The sequence below is a fragment of the Scyliorhinus canicula genome, chromosome 18, assembly GCF_902713615.1.
Source record: "Scyliorhinus canicula chromosome 18, sScyCan1.1, whole genome shotgun sequence".
NCBI lineage: Eukaryota > Metazoa > Chordata > Chondrichthyes > Carcharhiniformes > Scyliorhinidae > Scyliorhinus > Scyliorhinus canicula.
The window spans coordinates 110663852-110682031 of record NC_052163.1 but is presented as its reverse complement, the minus strand read 5'-3'; the positions used below and the strand labels follow the sequence as shown (position 1 = coordinate 110682031).

Here is an 18180-nt window from a genome sequence, read left to right as displayed (position 1 = left end):
CGCCAGGGACCCGTGTTCAATTCCGGCCTTGGTTGACTGTGTGGAGTTTGAACTTTCTCCCCGTGTCTGCGTGGGTTTCCTCCGGGTGCTCCGGTTTCCTCCCACAGTCCAAAGATATGCAGGTTGGGTGGATTGGCCATGCTAAATTGCCTGTTAATGTTCAAAGATCAGTAAGTTAGATGGGGCAACAGGGATAGGGCGGGGGAGTGGACCTAGGGCCTAGGTAGATTACTCTTTCGGAGTGTCGGTGCAGACACGATGGGCTGAATGGCCTCGTTCTGCATTGTAGAAACTCCAGGATTCAATGGCAACGTGGCTTTCCCCGCCAACTACCTCTTCCTCTCACGTTGTTATTTCTCGTTATCCTTAATTCCACCTTTGTTCTTCCTTCCCATAATATTTATTTATTTGCATGCTCTGGCTTGCCTGTGTTCTAAAACTTGCGAACTATAAATGAAACAACCTTTACAGGAAGTTCGTCTGACTTTGCATCATCTCTGTTAAGAATCGCTTGTTGCAAAAGGTTTACTTGGTTCAATAGCAGGAGTAATGGTGACACAAGACTTCTCTCTCGCCAGCAAGTTCCAACCTGCCGTTTTGCAATGTATAATTCTCCCATATTCGATTCCGGTAGGTTTCCTGAGTAATTCTGTCCTCCAGCGGCTTTAACAGAGATTGTATTTGTCTATTTGGCTATGGAATATCAGCTTGCTGTGTCGAACAGGAAAAGAGCAATGGGCCGGGCCATGTGTTAGAAAACCCATATCTTCTCATCGCGAATGCAGTTGTTTGCGACATGATAAGTTCCTTCATTTGCTGCAATGTCTCAAGTGAAATGAGCTTAGAGTCAACCCAGGCTTTAGTGCGTGCAGCCTCCAGCATAGTGAGTGCTCTGGAATGATTGGAGAGCAAAGGAATTTCCCGGGCAGTGAGTTTTTCTGAAATTATTGATGATGGGGTAACTTCCCTTTCCAGTTCTCAGGGTGGGGACATCACTGACAAGGCGGGCATTTTATTGCCCACCCTGAGCTTCCCTTATGAAGGTGGTGGTGAGCCTCGTTCTTGAACCGCTGCAGGCCATGTGATGGAGGTTCACCCACAGTGCAGTTAGGCAGGGTGCTCCAGGATTTTACCACAGTGACTGCGAAGGAGCGGTGACGGAGTTCCAAATTGGGAAAGTGTGCGATGTAAAGAGCAGAGATTCCCATGTATGTGCTACCTTTATCCTTCCAGATGGTAGAGGTCAGGGATTTGGAAGCTGCTGCTGAAGGAGCCTTGGGGTGTCGCTGCTGTTCCTCTTGGAGACAGTATTCCCGCAACAATATTCTGGGGCTGAGGTGATTGACCATCTTCCCTTGCACCCGGTATGACTCCAGCCAGCGGAGAGTTTCCCTCCTGACCCCCGTTGACTCCAGTTTTGCGAGGGGTCCTTGATGCCACGCTCGGTCAAATGCTGCCTTGATGTTAAGGGCAGTCACTGTCACCTCACCTCTTGGGTTCAGCTCTTTTGTCCATGTTTGTACCAAAGCTGTAATGAGGTCAGGAACTGAGTGACCCTGGCGGAACCCAAACTCAGCATTAACTAAACATTTGGCAATATCCTGGATGTGGTTGAGCTTCTTGAGCATTTCTGAGCCTCTGCTTGTGTAGGTGAGTAGAGTGTTTTGAATTTCAATTCTGTGGGGATACGTTGGCAGAGTGGTAATGTCACTGGGCCACGGGCCTCTTATCCAGAGCTAATGCTCTGGGGATACAGGTTCAAATCCCACCAGGGCAGCTGGTGAAATTTAGGTTCAATTAATTAATCTGTATTGTTGCAAAAAACAATCTTGTTCACTAATAGTCTTTCGGGATAGAAATCTGCCGTCCTTACCCAGTCTGTGACCAGACCCACAGCAACGTAGTTGACTCTTAACTGCCCCTCTGAAATGGCCTCGCACTCCAATCAATTCACAGGCAATTAGGAATGGGCTAACAAATGCTGGTCTTACCAACGATGCCCACATCCAGTGAAAGATTGATGAACAAAAAAGAACATAAGAACTAGGAACAGGAGTAGGCCATCTGGCCCCTCGAGCCTGCTCCGCCATTCAATAAGATCATGGCTGATCTTTTTGTGGACTCAGCTCCACTTATCCGCCCTCTCACCGTAAGCTTTAATTCCTTTACTGTTTAAAACTCTTATCTTCCTTTGTCTTAAAAACATTTAACGAGGTAGCCTCAACTGCTTCACTGGGCAGGGAGTTCCACAGATTGAGATGAGTATACTCTGACTGTACTGGGGCATAAAGTATTTGTTTAGTTCCTTGTTCCCCATTTCCTTATTCCCCATTATAAATTCTGTCGACTCCGGGAGAAGTAATAGGCTCACATTTGTTTTTGCTCATCTTTTCCTTTTTACCTATAGAAGCTTTCACAACTCATTTTTATGTCTCTTGCAAGTTTACTCTCATATTCTATTTCCCCTTTCTTAATCTTTTTCCTGAACTTTAAAGAATTTTAAAATGCTCCTTATTCCCAGGCATCCCATCTTTTGTTACTATTTACGACTCTTCCTTTGATCCAATGCAATCCTTGGTTTCCTTCCTAGTCACAGTTTGAACACTTACCCTATGAGGTTTTGCGCACTCAAGGAGTATAACTTTGTTGCTAACTATGTATTAGTTCTTTAAGTATTCGCCAATGCCTGTCTACCATCATACCATTTAACAGTTTCCCAACTTACCACAGCCAATTTGCCTCTCAACTCCTCATGGTTTTCTTTGTTTAGGTTTAAGACCCTAGTCTCTGATTGAAACACAAAGTTAATGTAAAATTTAGCATGTTATGATCACTCTTTCCTCAAGGCACTATTAATTAGCCATTTTTCATTGGACAGTGCTAAATTTAAAATACCACATTTTAAAATCATTAATAATAATCTTTATTGTCACAAGTAGGCTTACATTAACACTGCAATGAAGTTACTGTGAAAAGCCCCTAGTTGAAACACTCTGGCGCCTGTTTGGGTACACAGAGGGATAATTCAGAATGTCCAAATTACCAAACAGCACATCTTTCAGGACTTGTGGGAGGAAACCGGAGCACCTGGAGGAGACCCATGCAGACACAGGGAGAATGTGCAGACTCCACACAGACAGTGACCAAAGTCAGGAATCAAACCTGGGACCCTGGCTCTGTGAAGCAACAGTGCTAACCACTGCTTCCTAGTTGGTCCTTCATCATTCTGTCCTTAAAAAACATCTTGCAAACATTCCAGGGATTTATTCGCCACTAAAGGTTAGGACTACTTAGGATACTCAGACTATATGTAGATTGAAAACCCCATGGTCACTGTATCACCCTTGTTAGACACACCTCTCATTCCCTGATTTATACTGTGATGTACATCGTCACAGTTGTTCGGTGGTTGGAACAAATCCCATTAATGTTTCTGCTCCGTGCTGTTTCTCAATTCCACCCAAACTGATTCTTCATCTTCATCTTTAAAGCCAAGGTCACCTGTCAATACAGCACTAATGACCTCTTTAATTAACAGAGCTGACCTACCACTTTTTCCCAGCCTCACGACTTACCTGAATGTCACAAACCCTTGGATATTAAAGTCGCAGCTTTGGTTTCCCTGTAGCCAGGATTTCGTATGGCTATCAGCCCATACACGTGGATTTCTATTTGAGCTGCCGATTCATCTGTTTTGCTGTAAATACTGCGGATATTTGGATACAGAATTCAGCTTCTTTACTATTTTTGTAAACTCTGACCCTATCTGCTGGCGCACTCTGAAGTTGGCAATTACTGACGCTTCCTGCCATATGTTGATTATCATTAACGTCCATTAGCTTCATCTATTGCCTTGTCATTTCCCTTGCATTTACCTAATCTTCCTCTACATGATTCCTTCCCTCCACTATCCAGTTTAAAACCCTCTGCATTTCCCTCGTAATGTGATTTTCTCGAACACTGGCACCCTGCACAGTTCAGGTGAAGTCCATCCCAACAGTATAGCTCCCATTTTTCCCAGTACTGGTGCCAGTTTCCCACAACCCCCATACCAGCCTTTGAGCCACGCATTAATTTCTCCAAACATATCTACCATATGTCAATTTGGACGTGGCTCAATAATAATCCTTTGAGGGTCTCCTTTTTAATTTAGTGCCTAGCTCCTCATATTCTCGATGAGGAACCTCTTTCTTAGTCTTGTCTATGTTGTTGGTGCCCCCATGGACCACGATGATGGGATTCTCTTCTTCCCACCTGTAGGTTCCAATGTCTCAAGCCCTAGCTCTGGGCAGGCAACACAGCATTCAGGATTCTCACCCACTGCCACGGAGAACTGTGTCTACTTTCTAGACTACGCTATAACCTTGCCACCACTACATTCCTTCCAACTATTCCCACTTGAATACCATCCTGCCCAATGATGGCCTATCCATACTGTAGCCCTCACTCTTGTCCATGTTGTTCAGTTGCAAGGACTGAGGCTCCTCCACCCCCACTTTCTTGATCCCCTCACTTATCTGACTCACAATCACGCCCATCTGTCCCTGACCACTGACCAAATCAGATGATCCTAACCCTAAGGCGTGTGACTGCCTTCAAGAGCAGCGTGTACAGGTATCTCTTCTCCTCCATGATTCATTCTGCAGTCTGCTCAGTCTCCATCTCATCAACTCTGAGCAGAAGGTTCTCAAGGTGCAGATATTTACTATCAATGTGTTTGCCAAGGAGTGCAGTGGAATTCAGGAGCTCCCAAATGTTGCAAGGATGAAACATCACCTGTCCTGCCATCTTTATTGTGTTCATTAGAGTTATCTTTCTTAATTCATTTATACTTAACTTTCTATCAAATTCGCTCACTCACCAAACTCCCGGCTTCACACGCTGTGCCTAAACAGCACTCAGTGCAGACAAGCAGCACTCAAAGAGCCCTGTATTTCATACTCTCTGTAAAACAATGAGTCAGCTCTGCTGGAGCTCAGACCAGTCTATGTTATCTATCTAATTAACTACTTACAGAACAACCAGTCTGCTTCACATTTTTAGGTGAAAGTGATGAGCCGTGGGCGGGAGGAGTCCTTGGAGAGAAGGCTCCAGGTTTGTCCGCAGTTATAATAAATGACCAGAACAGACCTCAACTGATCAATCCCTTCACCACAACGTTGATCCCGGCCTTTTACATCCTTGTGTTTGTCATCGGGCTCCCAGCAAATGCTCTGGCCCTTTGGATAATGGCTGCAAAAAGCAAGAAGCCTTCCACCATCTTCCTGATCAACCTGGCCACCGCCGACCTTCTGCTGATCCTGGTGCTGCCGTTCAAGATCTCCTACCACCTCCTGGGCAACGACTGGCTCTTTGGCGAGGGTCTCTGTCGGGCGATGACCGCCTTCTTCTACGGGAACATGTACTGCTCCATCCTGCTGCTCACCTTCATCAGCATCGACAGATACTTCGCTCTGGTCCACCCATTCCTCTCCAAGCGCTTCAGGGACAATAGATCTGTCTTTGGTGTTTGTGCTGCCATTTGGGTCACAGTTGTTCTCTTTGTTTTGCCTTTTCTTTCAGTTCAGCAGTCATATGAGATCCGAGATCTAAACATCACCACCTGTCATGATGTGTACCTCGAGGATAAACAGATTGTGTATTTCTATTACTGGTTAATTGTTGTGATATTAGGATTTCTCATTCCAAGCCTCACCACGATATTTTGTTACAGTGTTGTAATCAGGTCTTTAACAGTAAATGATATAAAGTACAAAAAGGCGGCAAAAATCACTCTTTTAGTACTCTTTATATACCTGGTGTGTTTCACCCCCAGTAATATAGTGTTGCTGGTACACCAATGGAGCCCTGGGCTCCATAAATATTACATGTTCTTACTGTCTCTCAGCAGCTTTAACAGCTGCTTCGACCCCTTCCTCTATTATTATATTTCTGAGGATTGTAGAAACCGAGTGAGAAAGGTGTTCAGTTTTCAGACTGTAGGCACCTGGTAATTACTTGATGAACTTGCCCTGGTTTGCTCACTTTCTGATATGCACAGAAGCACAAGGTGGGAACCATAAATTATGCCAAAATTGGACTGGGAATACCAACCCCCACACTGTAGTATGAGGGGTTAACAGTTATGGTAATGAATTAGTGATGTGCATCATGATGTAATGGTGACATCAGCGGTCATGTGCTCGAGGCCCTGTGGAGTAAATGGAATCGTCTGTATTCATGGGAGATGTACCTATTCTGTAACCTTATCTTGTATATCATGTCAATAAAGCCGTTTGAATCAGACCAGAATTGCTTGAGATAAGATAACCACATGACCAACATACGACCGCCATCAGGATTCACAGGAAGCTTCTGCTCGAGGCTGGAGAATTCCCAGTTGGGTAGAACAAAGAACAAAGTCCAATACAGCCCAGAAACATGCCCTTCGACCCTCCAAGCCTGTACCAGACATGATACCAACCTTTGCCAAAACCCTCAGCACTTCATTGTGCCGTATCCCTCTATACCCATCCTATCCATGTGTTTGTCAAGATGCCTTTTGAACGCCGTTAATGTATCTGCTTCCACAGCCTCCCCTGGCAACGCATTCCAGGCACTCACCACCCTCTGCGTAAAAAACCTGTCTTGCACATCTCCTCTAAACTTTGCCCCAAACCTATGCCCCCTGGTGACTGACCACTCCACCCTGGGAAAGAGTTCCTGGCCATCCACTCTATCCATGCCCCTCATAATCTTGTAGACCTCTATCAGGTCACCCCTCAACCTCCGTCTTTCTAATGAAAACAGTCCGAGTCCATTTAGCCTTTCCACATAGCTAACACGCTCCAGACCAGGCAACATCCTGGTAAACCTCCTCTACACCCTCTCCAAAGCCTCCACATCCTGGTAGTGTGGTGACCAGAATTGTGCGCAATATTCCAAGTGCGGCCTTCCCGAGTTTCTATACAACTACAGCATGACTTGTCAGTTTTTATACTCGATTCCCTGTCCAATGAAGGCAAGCATTCCGTATATTTTGTTGACTGCCTTGTCCGCTTGTGTTGCCACCTTCAAAGATCTGTGGACCAGCACGCCCAGATCGCTCTGACTTTCTATATTCCTAAGAGTTTTGCCATTTACAGTATATTTCTCCTCTATGTTAGACCTACCAAAATGCATTACCGCATATTTGTCCGGATTAAACTCCATTTACCATTTCTCTGTCCAAGTCTCCAACCTATCTATGTCCTGCTGTATCCTTTGACAATCCGAAACACCATCTGCCACTCCACCAACCTAAGTGTCAGCCACGAACTTACTAATCATACCGGCTACTTTTTCCTCCAAATCGTTTATGTACAGTACAAACAGCAGAGGCCCAAGCACAGATCCCTGTAGAACACCACTAGTAACAACCCTCCGAAAAACAGCCTTCTACTGCTACCCTTTGCCTTCTGTTACCAAACTAGTTCTGTATCTATCTTACCACCTCACCTCTGATCCCGTGTGACTTCACCTTTTATACCAGTCTGCCATGAGGCACCTTGTCAAAGGCTTTACTGAAGTCCATGTAGACAATATCCACCGCCCTCCCCTCATTAATCATCTTTGTCACCTCCTCAAAAAACTCGATCAAGTTAGTGAGGCACAACCTCCCCTTTACAAAACCATGCTATCGCGAATAAGTCCAGTTGTTTCCAAATGGGTATAAATCCAGTCCCTGAGAATTCTCTCCAATAATTTACCTCCTACTGACATGTGGCTCACCGGCCTATAGTTTCCAGGATTATCCCTGCTACCTTTCTTAAACACCGGACCACATTAGCTATTCTCCAGTCATCTGGGATCTCACCTGTAGCCAATGAGGATACAAAGATGTCAGTCAAGGCCCCAGCAAATTTCTTCCCTTGCTTCCCTCAGTATTCTGGGGTAGATCCCATCCGGCCCAGGAGACTTATCACCCTTAATATCTTTTAAAAGACTCAATACCTCCTATTTTCCAATGTTAACATGATCCACACTGTGCACACACCCTACCCAAGAATCATCTTCCACAAAGTCCCTTTCTTTGGTGAACACCGATGCACAGTACTCATTTAGTACCTCGTCCAGTTCCTCTGGCTCAACACATAGATCACCCCCACTGTCCTTAAGTGGTCCAATCCATTCCCTGGCCACCCTCTTGCTTTTTACATGTGAATAAAAAGCTTTGGGATTCACCTTAATCCTACTTGCCAAGAACTTTTCATGACCCCTCCTAGCTCTCCTAATTTCCCGCTTAAGTACCTCCCTACTTTTTTTATACTCCTCAAGGGTTTCGCCTTATCTCCCTTCTAGACCGTACAAAAGTCTCTTTTTTCTTTTTGACGAGGTTTACAATAACCCTCGTTATCCAAGGCTCCCTAAACTTCTCGTACTTATCCTTCGTTCTCTCAGGAACATGACTTTCCTGAATCCTCATCAACTGTCGCTTGAAAGACTCCCACATGTCCGATGTTGATTTACCATCCAACAGCCGCACCCAATCCAAATTCTTCAATTCCTTTCTAATGTAAGTTTAGCACCTTAACGCGAGGGTTACCCTCATCCCTATCCAAACGTACCCTAAAACTTACGGAGTTGTGGTCACTACTCCCAAAATGTTCCCCAACTGGAACCTCAACCACCTGTCCAGGCTCATTCCCCAATACCAGATCCAGTACTGCCCCTTCCCGAGTTGGATTATCTACATATTGCATCAAGAAGCCTTCCTGAATACACCTTACAAACTCTGCCCCATCCAAACCCCGAGCACTAAGTGAGTCCCAGTCAATATAGGGGAAATTAAAATCCCCTACCACAACTACCCTGTTACTTTTGCACCTATCCAAAATCTCTCTATCTATTTGCTCCTCTATCTCTCGCTGGCAGTTGGGGGGCCTATAATAAACCCCCCAACATTGAGATTGCCCCCTTCCTGTTCCTGAGCTCTACCCAGATTGCCTCAGTGTATGAGCCCTCCGAGGTGTCCTCCCGCAGTATGGCTATAATATTCTCCTTAACCAGTAATGCTACTCCCCCACCCCTTTTACATTCCCCTCTATCTGTCCTGAAGCATATATCCTCCAACATTCAACTGCCAATCATGCCCTTCCTTTAACCACGTTTCTGTGATAGCCACAACATCATAATTCCAAGAACTAATAAATGCTCTAAGTTCATCTGCCTTACCCGCTATACTTCTGGTCTTGAAACAGATACACTTCAAATCACTGCGTTTGAGCAGACATGGTGATGTTCTCTTATTTTTGTTCTCTATTTCCCTTTCACTTATTACACCTTCCAAGCAAACAATCTGGTTCCCACCCCCCTGCCATACTAGTTTAAATCCTCCTGAGTGACTCTAGAAAACCTCCCAGCCAGGATATTTATGCCTCTCCAGTTTAGATGCAACCCACCCTTCTTGTACAGGTCACACCTGCCCCAGAAGAGATCCCAGTTGTCCAGAAATCTGAAAGCCCTCTCCACCACCAGTTTAGCCACATATTTAGATGCTCTATCTTCCTATTTCTAGCCTCCCTGGCACGTGGCACAGGGAGTAATCCTGAGATTACAACCCTAGAGGTCCTGCTTTTTATTGCCTAACTCCCTGAACTCCTTCTGCAGGACCTCATCATTCTTCCTGCCTATGACGTTACTACCTATGTGTACTACGACCTCTGGCTGTTCACCCTCCCCCTTCAGGATGTCCTGTGTTCGTTCAGAGACATCCTTGACCCTGGCACCAGGGAAGCAATGTACCATCCTGGAGTCTCTTTCCTGTCCACAGAAGCATCTATCTGTACTCCTTACTATAGAATCCCCTGTAACTATTGCTCTCTTGCACTTTGCCCTCCCCTGCTGAGCAGCAGAGCCAGTTGTGGTGCCACTGTTCTGGCTGCTGTTGTTTTCCCCCGATAGGCTAGCCCCCCCCCAACAGTACTCAAAATGGTATACTTGTTAGAGAGGGAGACAGCCACAGGGGATTCCTGCACTGCCTGCCTGCCCTTTCTAGCAGTCACCCATCTGTCTGCCTGCACCTTGGGTGTGACCGCATCTCTATAACTCCTATCTATGATGCTGTCTTCCACCTGCATGGTCCTAAGTGCATCCAACTACTCCTCCAACCGAACCACGCGGTCTGTGAGGAGCTGCCATTGGTTACACTTTCTGCAGACGTAGTCGCTGGTAGCATCACGGATCTCCCACATCTCACAGTTCGAGTATTACGCCGTGCTGAGTGACTATTAAGCATTAGGTAACTAATTCAAAATAAATACTTAAATCGTTATTAGATTAAGTTACGATTAACTATATGGTCCCTGGCTCCAGAGTTTTACTGTAATATTAAATGCTAATCTCTGTCCTCAGGATTAGTTACTCCTTGATGGGGGAGGGGGCAAATCTCAAGGAGCCAGACCTTTTGTTGGGGGGGGTTCACTGTTAAAACAAGACTATTCATAGAGGTGCCCCTGCTCAAGCCGGAGTATGGTTACGATGGGCTCCCCCACCCGCCCCTGGACCCGCCCCACCAGCCTGAAAGTTGAGGCTGGTGCTAAATGGCCCTTAAGTGGTCAATGCTGGGTACTTTAGGGCCTCAACTGGGGCAAGGGTTGGTAGACGTGCCAAAGCCTCGGGCACTGTGAAGTTGCGGAGTGGTCGGGTGGACAGAAATCTGGTGGGCGTGCCATCCAAGAAATCTACAGCCACCCTCCACCTACAAACCCCTTGGCGGGATCCGGAAAATTCTGCCCCAACCACCAGAAGCTGATCGAATGAAAAGACTGAGAGAAGAGCAATGAAGAGAGTGGGGCAGACCAAACCAAATACAGAAAAATCTCAGGAGTGGTGGGGTTGGGGGAGTGGGGAGGTGGGGGGGGGGGGGGGGGGGGGGGGGGGCCTGGCTGGAGGGGGGAGGGGTGGTTGGCAGAAAGGTGAAGACTTCCATAAACATAAACGTGACCGTGAACGTGAGGCTCTCTTCAGTCTTCAAGACGGAAGTTTTGCCTCGGCAAGTGAGGAAGAGGATATACTGGGGCCAAAGGTCACTCTCCAGGAGACATTATCAACAAAAAGGGGGAAATCAGTCAGAAGTTGGGATATTGCAGAGGTTTGAAATGAATCCTTTGAGTCTGTAATTCAACGCAAAAGATAATGCATTGTAACCAAAGTGGATGCAGGTGGTTTTGACGATATTGCTTGTATCCACCTGACAGTGCTATTAGCACTGTGAGAAGGCAGGTGAGTACAGGTGAACTATGTCGCCCAGGCACCATGGGCCCTTCGAGAAGTTTAACAGACTCTGGGCAGGATCCTCCAATTTGGAGATTCTCCTCTCCCTCTGGAGCTGAATTGCTGCTGTTTTGGGCTCACATTGGGAGCACGAACCAGGAAGCAAGTGCCAATCCTGAGCCATGCAAGGGGATCCTTGAGCATGTGGCCTGATAGCGAGGTCCTGCGGCTGCCTCCCTCCCCATCGCAGCGCAATTCAGCTCCCCGTCCCCTCCCCGGGACTCCCCCTAAATAAAGAGCCCCCCCACAGAGACCCCCTCAATAAACAGACCTCCCCAGGAAGACCCGCTAAATAAAGAACCCCCCCCCCCCCAAGAGACATCTTAAATAAAGAGACCCACCACCTCCACAGACAAACCTAAATAAAGAAAAACCCATAACCACCCCCCCCCCCCCCACCCCCCCCACCGGACGGGAAACCCATGTCGAGAAGCCACCCCAGGAAAGAGAGCCCTGTCAGGGACCCCTCACCCCCAAGAAAAGTGAGCCCTGTTGGAAGCCCCCCCCCCCCAAGAAAAGAGAGCCCTGTTGGAAGCCCCCCCCCCCCCCCACCCCCCAAGAAAAGAGAGCCCTGTTGGAAGCTAGAGAACAATGCAGACAGAGACAGTGGAAAATACTCTGCTTTAAAACGCACCTGGGCCCAGGCAGAGGAAACAGCACCTGTCAATTCCTCAAAAGAGAAAGCCAGTCAGCTGGCTTTAAACTCCTTCAGAGCCTTGATGTGCAAGCCATTCATTCATTTCTCTTTGATATTGATTTGACTCGGCTGCGATTGACAGCTTCCTCGCACACTCAGCTGCCAGCACTATCCCATTCATCTCCCTTCATGGTTGAGTAACTTGGAAGTGGTCAGCTGTGAAACTAACAGGACATAACTCCATTTGAAATGGTCCAGAAGGTCGGCACAGTGGTTAGCACTGCTGCCTCACGGCACAGAGGACCCGGGTTCAAACCTGGCCCCAGGTCACTGCCCATGTGGAGTTTGCACATCTCCCTGTGTCTGCGTGGGTTCCACCCCACAACCCAAAAATGATGTGCAGGGTAGGTGGATTGGTCACGCTAAATAGCCCTTTAACTTGAAAAACAAATTGAGTACTCTAAATTTATTAACAAAACAGCAATAAGTGGTCCAGGAGCTGTCAATCAAAGTTGTCAGGGGTAGGGTGGGTAGGTCTTGCAAAATGCAGGTAGGGTGGCCCTCTGAGGGACTTGGGAAGCAACTCTTGGTAATTAACAAAGCAAAATGGAGCAGAATTTGAAAAAAAAAAATTCAGCAGCCAGTTTCCTGGGTATGGATTGTGATTAAGTGGAACCTCATCTTAGTTCCAAAAATATAAAACTTAAACGTTTGAACATGATCGATCCAACTCAATATTCCACCCAAATTGAACCTGCAGATCAGGTACAAAGTCATTGGGCTCGATCTAACGGAAAGGTAAGTGTCATTTGTGGCGTATTATGCTGGGAGTTTCCCACTGGCTCTGTTGGCAATTTCCCCAGCGCTATCGAACAACACTTAGGGTTCGATTGAATGACCACTCTGCACCTGAAAAGCAGCTCGGCGTGGCACAGCTTGGCTGATAGAAGTTGCAAGACCATGCTCCACGGATCTACCTGGACTTATAAGGCTTTGCGATGTAAATCCTGCCCAATACCGGTGCGATCTCTTTTTGGCAAATCTGCATTTTAAAGATAGACAGCCAGTCTCACTTTAATCTGCAGTTACGCAAGGAACCTGAGGATTTGGGACATTCCCTTTGCCTTCGAGACCTGGGGCGAGTTCCTCAGTGCACAAAACGGGGCGACCATACATTCCTTGCTGATGTTGGTGTTGGTGTTGATGTTGGTGTTGGTGTTGGTGCTGATGTTGATGTTGGTGCTGATGTTGGTGTTGGTGCTGATGTTGGTGTTGGTGTTGGTGCTGATGTTGATGTTGGTGTAGATGTTGGTGTTGGTGCTGATGTTGGTGTTGGTGTTGGTGTTGGTGTTGGTGCCGATGTTGATGTTGGTGTTGGTGTTGGTGTTGGTGTTGGTGTTGGTGTTGGTGTTGGTGTTGGTGCCGATGTTGATGTTGGTGTTGGTGTTGGTGTTGGTGTTGATGTTGATGTTGGTGTTGGTGTTGGTGCCGATGTTGATGTTGGTGTTGGTGTTGGTGTTGGTGTTGGTGTTGATGTTGATGTTGGTGTTGGTGTTGGTGCTGATGTTGATGTTGGTGTTGGTGTTGGTGTTGGTGTTGGTGTTGGTGTTGGTGTTGGTGCCGATGTTGATGTTGGTGTTGGTGTTGGTGTTGGTGTTGGTGTTGATGTTGATGTTGGTGTTGGTGTTGGTGTTGGTGTTGGTGCCGATGTTGATGTTGGTGTTGGTGCCGATGTTGATGTTGATGTTGGTGTTGGTGTTGGTGTTGGTGTTGGTGTTGGTGTTGGTGTTGGTGTTGGAGTTGGTGCCGATGTTGATGTTGGTGTTGGTGCCGATGTTGATGTTGGTGTTGGTGCCGATGTTGATGTTGATGTTGGTGTTGGTGTTGGTGTTGGTGTTGGTGTTGGTGTTGGTGTTGGTGTTGGTGTTGGTGTTGGTGTTGGTGTTGGAGTTGGTGCCGATGTTGATGTTGGTGTTGGTGCCGATGTTGATGTTGATGTTGGTATTGGTGCTGATGTTGGTGTTGGTGTTGGTGTTGGTGTTGGAGTTGGTGCTGATGTTGGTGTTGGTGTAGATGTTGGTGTTGGTGCTGATGTTGATATTGGTATTGGTGCTGGTGTTGATGTTGGTGTTGGTGCGGGTGTTGGTGTTGATGTTGGTGTTGATGTTGGTGTTGATGTTGATATTGGTATTGGTGCTGGTGTTGATGTTGGTGCTGATGTTGATGTTGTTGGTGTTGGTGTTGGTGCTGGTGTTGATGTTGGTGCTGATGTTGATGTTGTTGGTGTTGGTGCTGATTTTGGTGTTGGCGTTGGTGCTGATGTTGGTGTTGATGTTGGTGTTGATGTTGGTGTTGGTGTTGGTGCTGATGTTGGTGCTGATGTTGGTGTTGGTGTTGGTGCTGATGTTGGTGTTGGTGCTGATGTTGGTGCTGATGTTGGTGTTGGTGTTGGTGCTGATGTTGGTGTTGGTGCTGATGTTGGTGTTGATGTTGGTGTTGGTGTTGGTGCTGATGTTGATGTTGGTGTTGGTGCTGATGTTGGTGTTGGTGCTGATGTTGGTGTTGGTGTTGGTGCTGATGTTGGTGTTGGTGTTGGTGTTGGTGCTGATGTTGGTGTTGGTGCTGATGTTGGTGCTGATGTTGGAGTTGGTGCTGATGTTGGTGTTGGTGTTGGTGCTGATGTTGATGTTGGTGCTGATGTTGGTGTTGGTGCTGATGTTGGTGTTGATGTTGATGTTGGTGTTGGTGCTGATGTTGGTGTTGGTGCTGATGTTGGTGTTGGTGTTGGTGCTGATGTTGGTGTTGGTGCTGATGTTGGTGTTGATGTTGATGTTGGTGTTGATGTTGATGTTGGTGTTGGTGCTGATGTTGGTGTTGGTGTTGATGTTGGTGTTGGTGCTGATGTTGGTGTTGATGTTGATGTTGGTGTTGGTGCTGATGTTGGTGTTGATGTTGATGTTGGTGTTGGTGTTGATGTTGGTGTTGGTGTTCGTGCTGATGTTGGTGTTGATGTTGATGTTGGTGTTGGTGCTGATGTTGGTGTTGGTGTTCGTGCTGATGTTGGTGTTGGTGTTGATGTTGGTGCTGATGTTGGTGTTGATGTTGGTGTTGATGTTGATGTTGGTGTTGGTGCTGATGTTGGTGTTGGTGCTGATGTTGGTGCTGATGTTGGTGCTGATGTTGGTGTTGATGTTGGTGTTGGTGCTGATGTTGGTGTTGGAGTTGGTGCTGATGTTGATGTTGGTGTTGGTGTTCGTGCTGATGTTGGTGTTGGTGTTCGTGCTGATGTTGGTGTTGGTGCTGATGTTGGTGCTGATGTTGGTGCTGATGTTGGTGTTGATGTTGGTGTTGGTGTTCGTGCTGATGTTGGTGTTGGAGTTGGTGCTGATGTTGGTGCTGATGTTGGTGCTGATGTTAGTGTTGGTGTTGGTGCTGATGTTGGTGTTGATGTTGGTGTTGGTGCTGATGTTGGTGTTGGTGTTGATGTTAGTGTTGATGTTGGTGTTGGTGTTGGTGCTGATGTTGGTGTTGATGTTGGTGCTGATGTTGGTGTTGATGTTGGTGTTGGTGTTCGTGCTGATGTTGGTGTTGGAGTTGGTGCTGATGTTGGTGCTGATGTTGGTGTTGATGTTGGTGTTGGTGTTGATGTTGGCGTTGGTGCTGATGTTGGTGTTGATGTTGATGTTGATGTTGGTGTTGATGTTGGTGCTGATGTTGGTGTTGATGTTGGTGTTGATGTTGGTGCTGATGTTGGTGCTGATGTTGGTGTTGGTGCTGATGTTGGTGTTGGTGTTGATGTTGGTGCTGATGTTGGTGCTGATGTTGGTGTTGGTGTTGGTGTTGGTGCTGATGTTGGTGTTGATGTTGGTGTTGGTGCTGATGTTGGTATTGGTGCCGATGTTGGTGTTGATGTTGGTGTTGATGTTGGTGTTGGTGCTGATGTTGGTGTTGGTGCTGATGTTGGTGCTGATGTTGGTGTTGGTGTTGATGTTGGTGTTGATGTTGGTGTTGGTGCTGATGTTGGTGCTGATGTTGGTGCTGATGTTGGTGTTGGTGTTGATGTTGGTGTTGGTGTTGGTGTTGATGCTGATGTTGGTGTTGGTGTTGGTGTTGGTGCTGATGTTGGTGTTGATGTTGGTGTTGGTGCTGATGTTGGTGTTGGTGTTGGTGTTGGTGTTGATGCTGATGTTGGTGTTGGTGTTGGTGTTGGTGCTGATGTTGGTGCTGATGTTGGTGTTGATGTTGGTGTTGGTGCTGATGTTGGTGTTGGTGTTGATGTTGATGCTGATGTTGGTGTTGGTGTTGATGTTGGTGTTGGTGTTGATGTTGGTGTTGGTGTTGGTGTTGATGTTGATGCTGATGTTGGTGTTGGTGTTGGTGTTGATGTTGGTGTTGGTGTTGATGTTGGTGTTGGTGTTGATGTTGGTATTGGTGTTGGTGTTGATGTTGTTGCTGTTGGTGTTGGTGTTGATGTTGATGTTGGTGTTTGTGCTAATGTTGGTGTTGATGTTGATGTTGGTGCTGATTTTGGTGTTGATGTTGGTGTTGGTGTTGGTGCTGATGTTGGTGTTGGTGTTGATGTTGGTGCTGATGTTGATGTTGGTGCTGATTTTGGTGTTGATGTTGGTGTTGGTGCTGATGTTGGTGTTGGTGTTGATGTTGGTGCTGATGTTTATGTTGGTGTTGGTGTTGATGTTGGTATTGGTGCTGGTGTTGATGTTGATGGTGTTGCTGTTGGTGTTGGTGTTGATGTTGGTGTTGGTGCTGATGTTTATGTTGGTGCTGATGTTGGTGTTGGTGTTGATGTTGATGCTGAGGTTGGTATTGGTGTTGGTGTTGATGTTGGTATTGGTGCTGGTGTTGATGTTGATGGTGTTGCTGTTGGTGTTGGTGCTGATGTTGATGTTGGTGTTGATGTTGGTGCTGATGTTGGTGCTGATGTTGGTGTTGGTGTTGATGTTGGTGCTGATGTTGTGGTTTGTGTTGCTGTTGGTGTTGATGTTGATGTTGGTGTTGGTGCTGATGTTGGTGTTGGTGTTGGTGTTGATGTTGGTGTTGGTGTTCGTGCTGATGTTGGTGTTGGTGTTGATGTTGGTGCTGATGTTGGTGTTGGTGCTGATGTTGGTGTTGGTGTTGGTGTTGGTGTTGGTGTTGGTGCTGATGTTGGTGTTGGTGTTGGTGCTGATGTTGGTGTTGATGTTGGTGTTGGTATTGGTGTTGGTGCTGATGTTGGTGTTGGTGTTGGTGCTGATGTTGGTGTTGGTGCTGATGTTGGTGTTGATGTTGGTGTTGGTGCTGATGTTGATGTTGGTGTTGGTGTTGGTGCTGATGTTGGTGCTGATGTTGGTGTTGATGTTGGTGTTGGTGCTGATGTTGGTATTGGTGTTGGTGTTGGTGTTGGTGTTGGTGTTGATGTTGGTGCTGATGTTGGAGTTGGTGCTGATGTTGGTGTTGATGTTGGTGTTGGTGCTGATGTTGGTGTTGATGTTGGTGTTGGTGCTGATGTTGGTGCTGATGTTGGTGTTGGTGTTGGTGCTGATGTTGGTGCTGACATTGGTGTTGGTGTTGGAGTCGGTGTTCGAGTTGGTGCTGATGTTGGTGCTGATTTTGGTGTTGGTGTTGGTGTTGGTGTTGATGTTGGTGTTGGTGCTGATGTTGGTGCCGACTGAACTGGCTTGGGACAATTCACACCTCTTTAACCTGGAGTTACCTCTCTCTCTGCATCTTTGATGATTTGATTGCCTGCAGGTGCTCGCATTCCGGGGCATCTCTGACTGTGTCTATATAAACATTTCTGGAACAAGCCTTTCCATTCACCTGAAGAAGGAGCCGTGCTCCGAAAGCTCGTGTTTGAAACAAACCTGTTGGACTTTAACCTGGTGTTGTAAGACTTCTTACTGTGCTCACCCCAGTCCAACGCCGGCATCTCCACATCGATGTTGGTGCTGACATTGGTGTTGGTGTTGGAGTCGGTGTTGGAGTTGGTGCTGATATTGGTGCTGATTTTGGTGTTGGTGTTGGTGTTGGTGTTAGCGCTGATGTTGGTGTTCGTGCTGATGTTGGTGTTGATGTTGGTGTCGGTGTTGGTGCTGATTTTGATGTTGGTGTTGGTGTTGATGTTGGTGTTGGTGCTGATGTTGGTGTTTCATAGAATAGAACAGTACAGCACAGAACAGGCCCTTCGGCCCTCAATGTTGTGCCGAGCCATGATCACCCTACTCAAACCCACGTATCCACCCTATACCCATAAC

At 46.9% G+C, this 18180-nt stretch overlaps 2 protein-coding genes across 2 annotated transcripts; one reads left to right on the top strand and one right to left on the bottom strand.

Moving 5' to 3' along the window:
• The first annotated feature begins 498 nt into the window (after positions 1-498).
• Positions 499-6288, top strand: LOC119953697 (proteinase-activated receptor 3-like). The gene is made up of 2 exons (XM_038778242.1): positions 499-630; positions 5044-6288. The coding sequence occupies exons 1-2, from the start codon at positions 603-605 to the stop codon at positions 5991-5993; spliced, it is 978 nt and encodes a 325-aa protein (XP_038634170.1). The 5' UTR covers positions 499-602; the 3' UTR covers positions 5994-6288.
• A 7964-nt stretch (positions 6289-14252) lies between these two features.
• Positions 14253-15956, bottom strand: LOC119952942 (mucin-2-like; the record flags this gene model as incomplete). Its single annotated transcript, XM_038776579.1, has 2 exons — positions 14253-14663; positions 15321-15956. Coding segments are annotated over 2 exons (1047 nt in total), but the record flags the coding sequence as incomplete, so codon positions are not given.
• Positions 15957-18180: the final 2224 nt, after the last annotated feature.

What these genes read in the sequence shown, in the direction of transcription:
- LOC119953697 (XM_038778242.1), top strand. Translation starts at nt 603, where the DNA reads ATGTATAATTCTCCCATATTCGATTCCG. An exon ending in TTCTCCCATATTCGATTCCG is followed by an intron (nt 631 to 5,043) that starts GTAGGTTTCCTG and finishes TCACATTTTTAG; the next exon opens with GTGAAAGTGATGAGCCGTGG.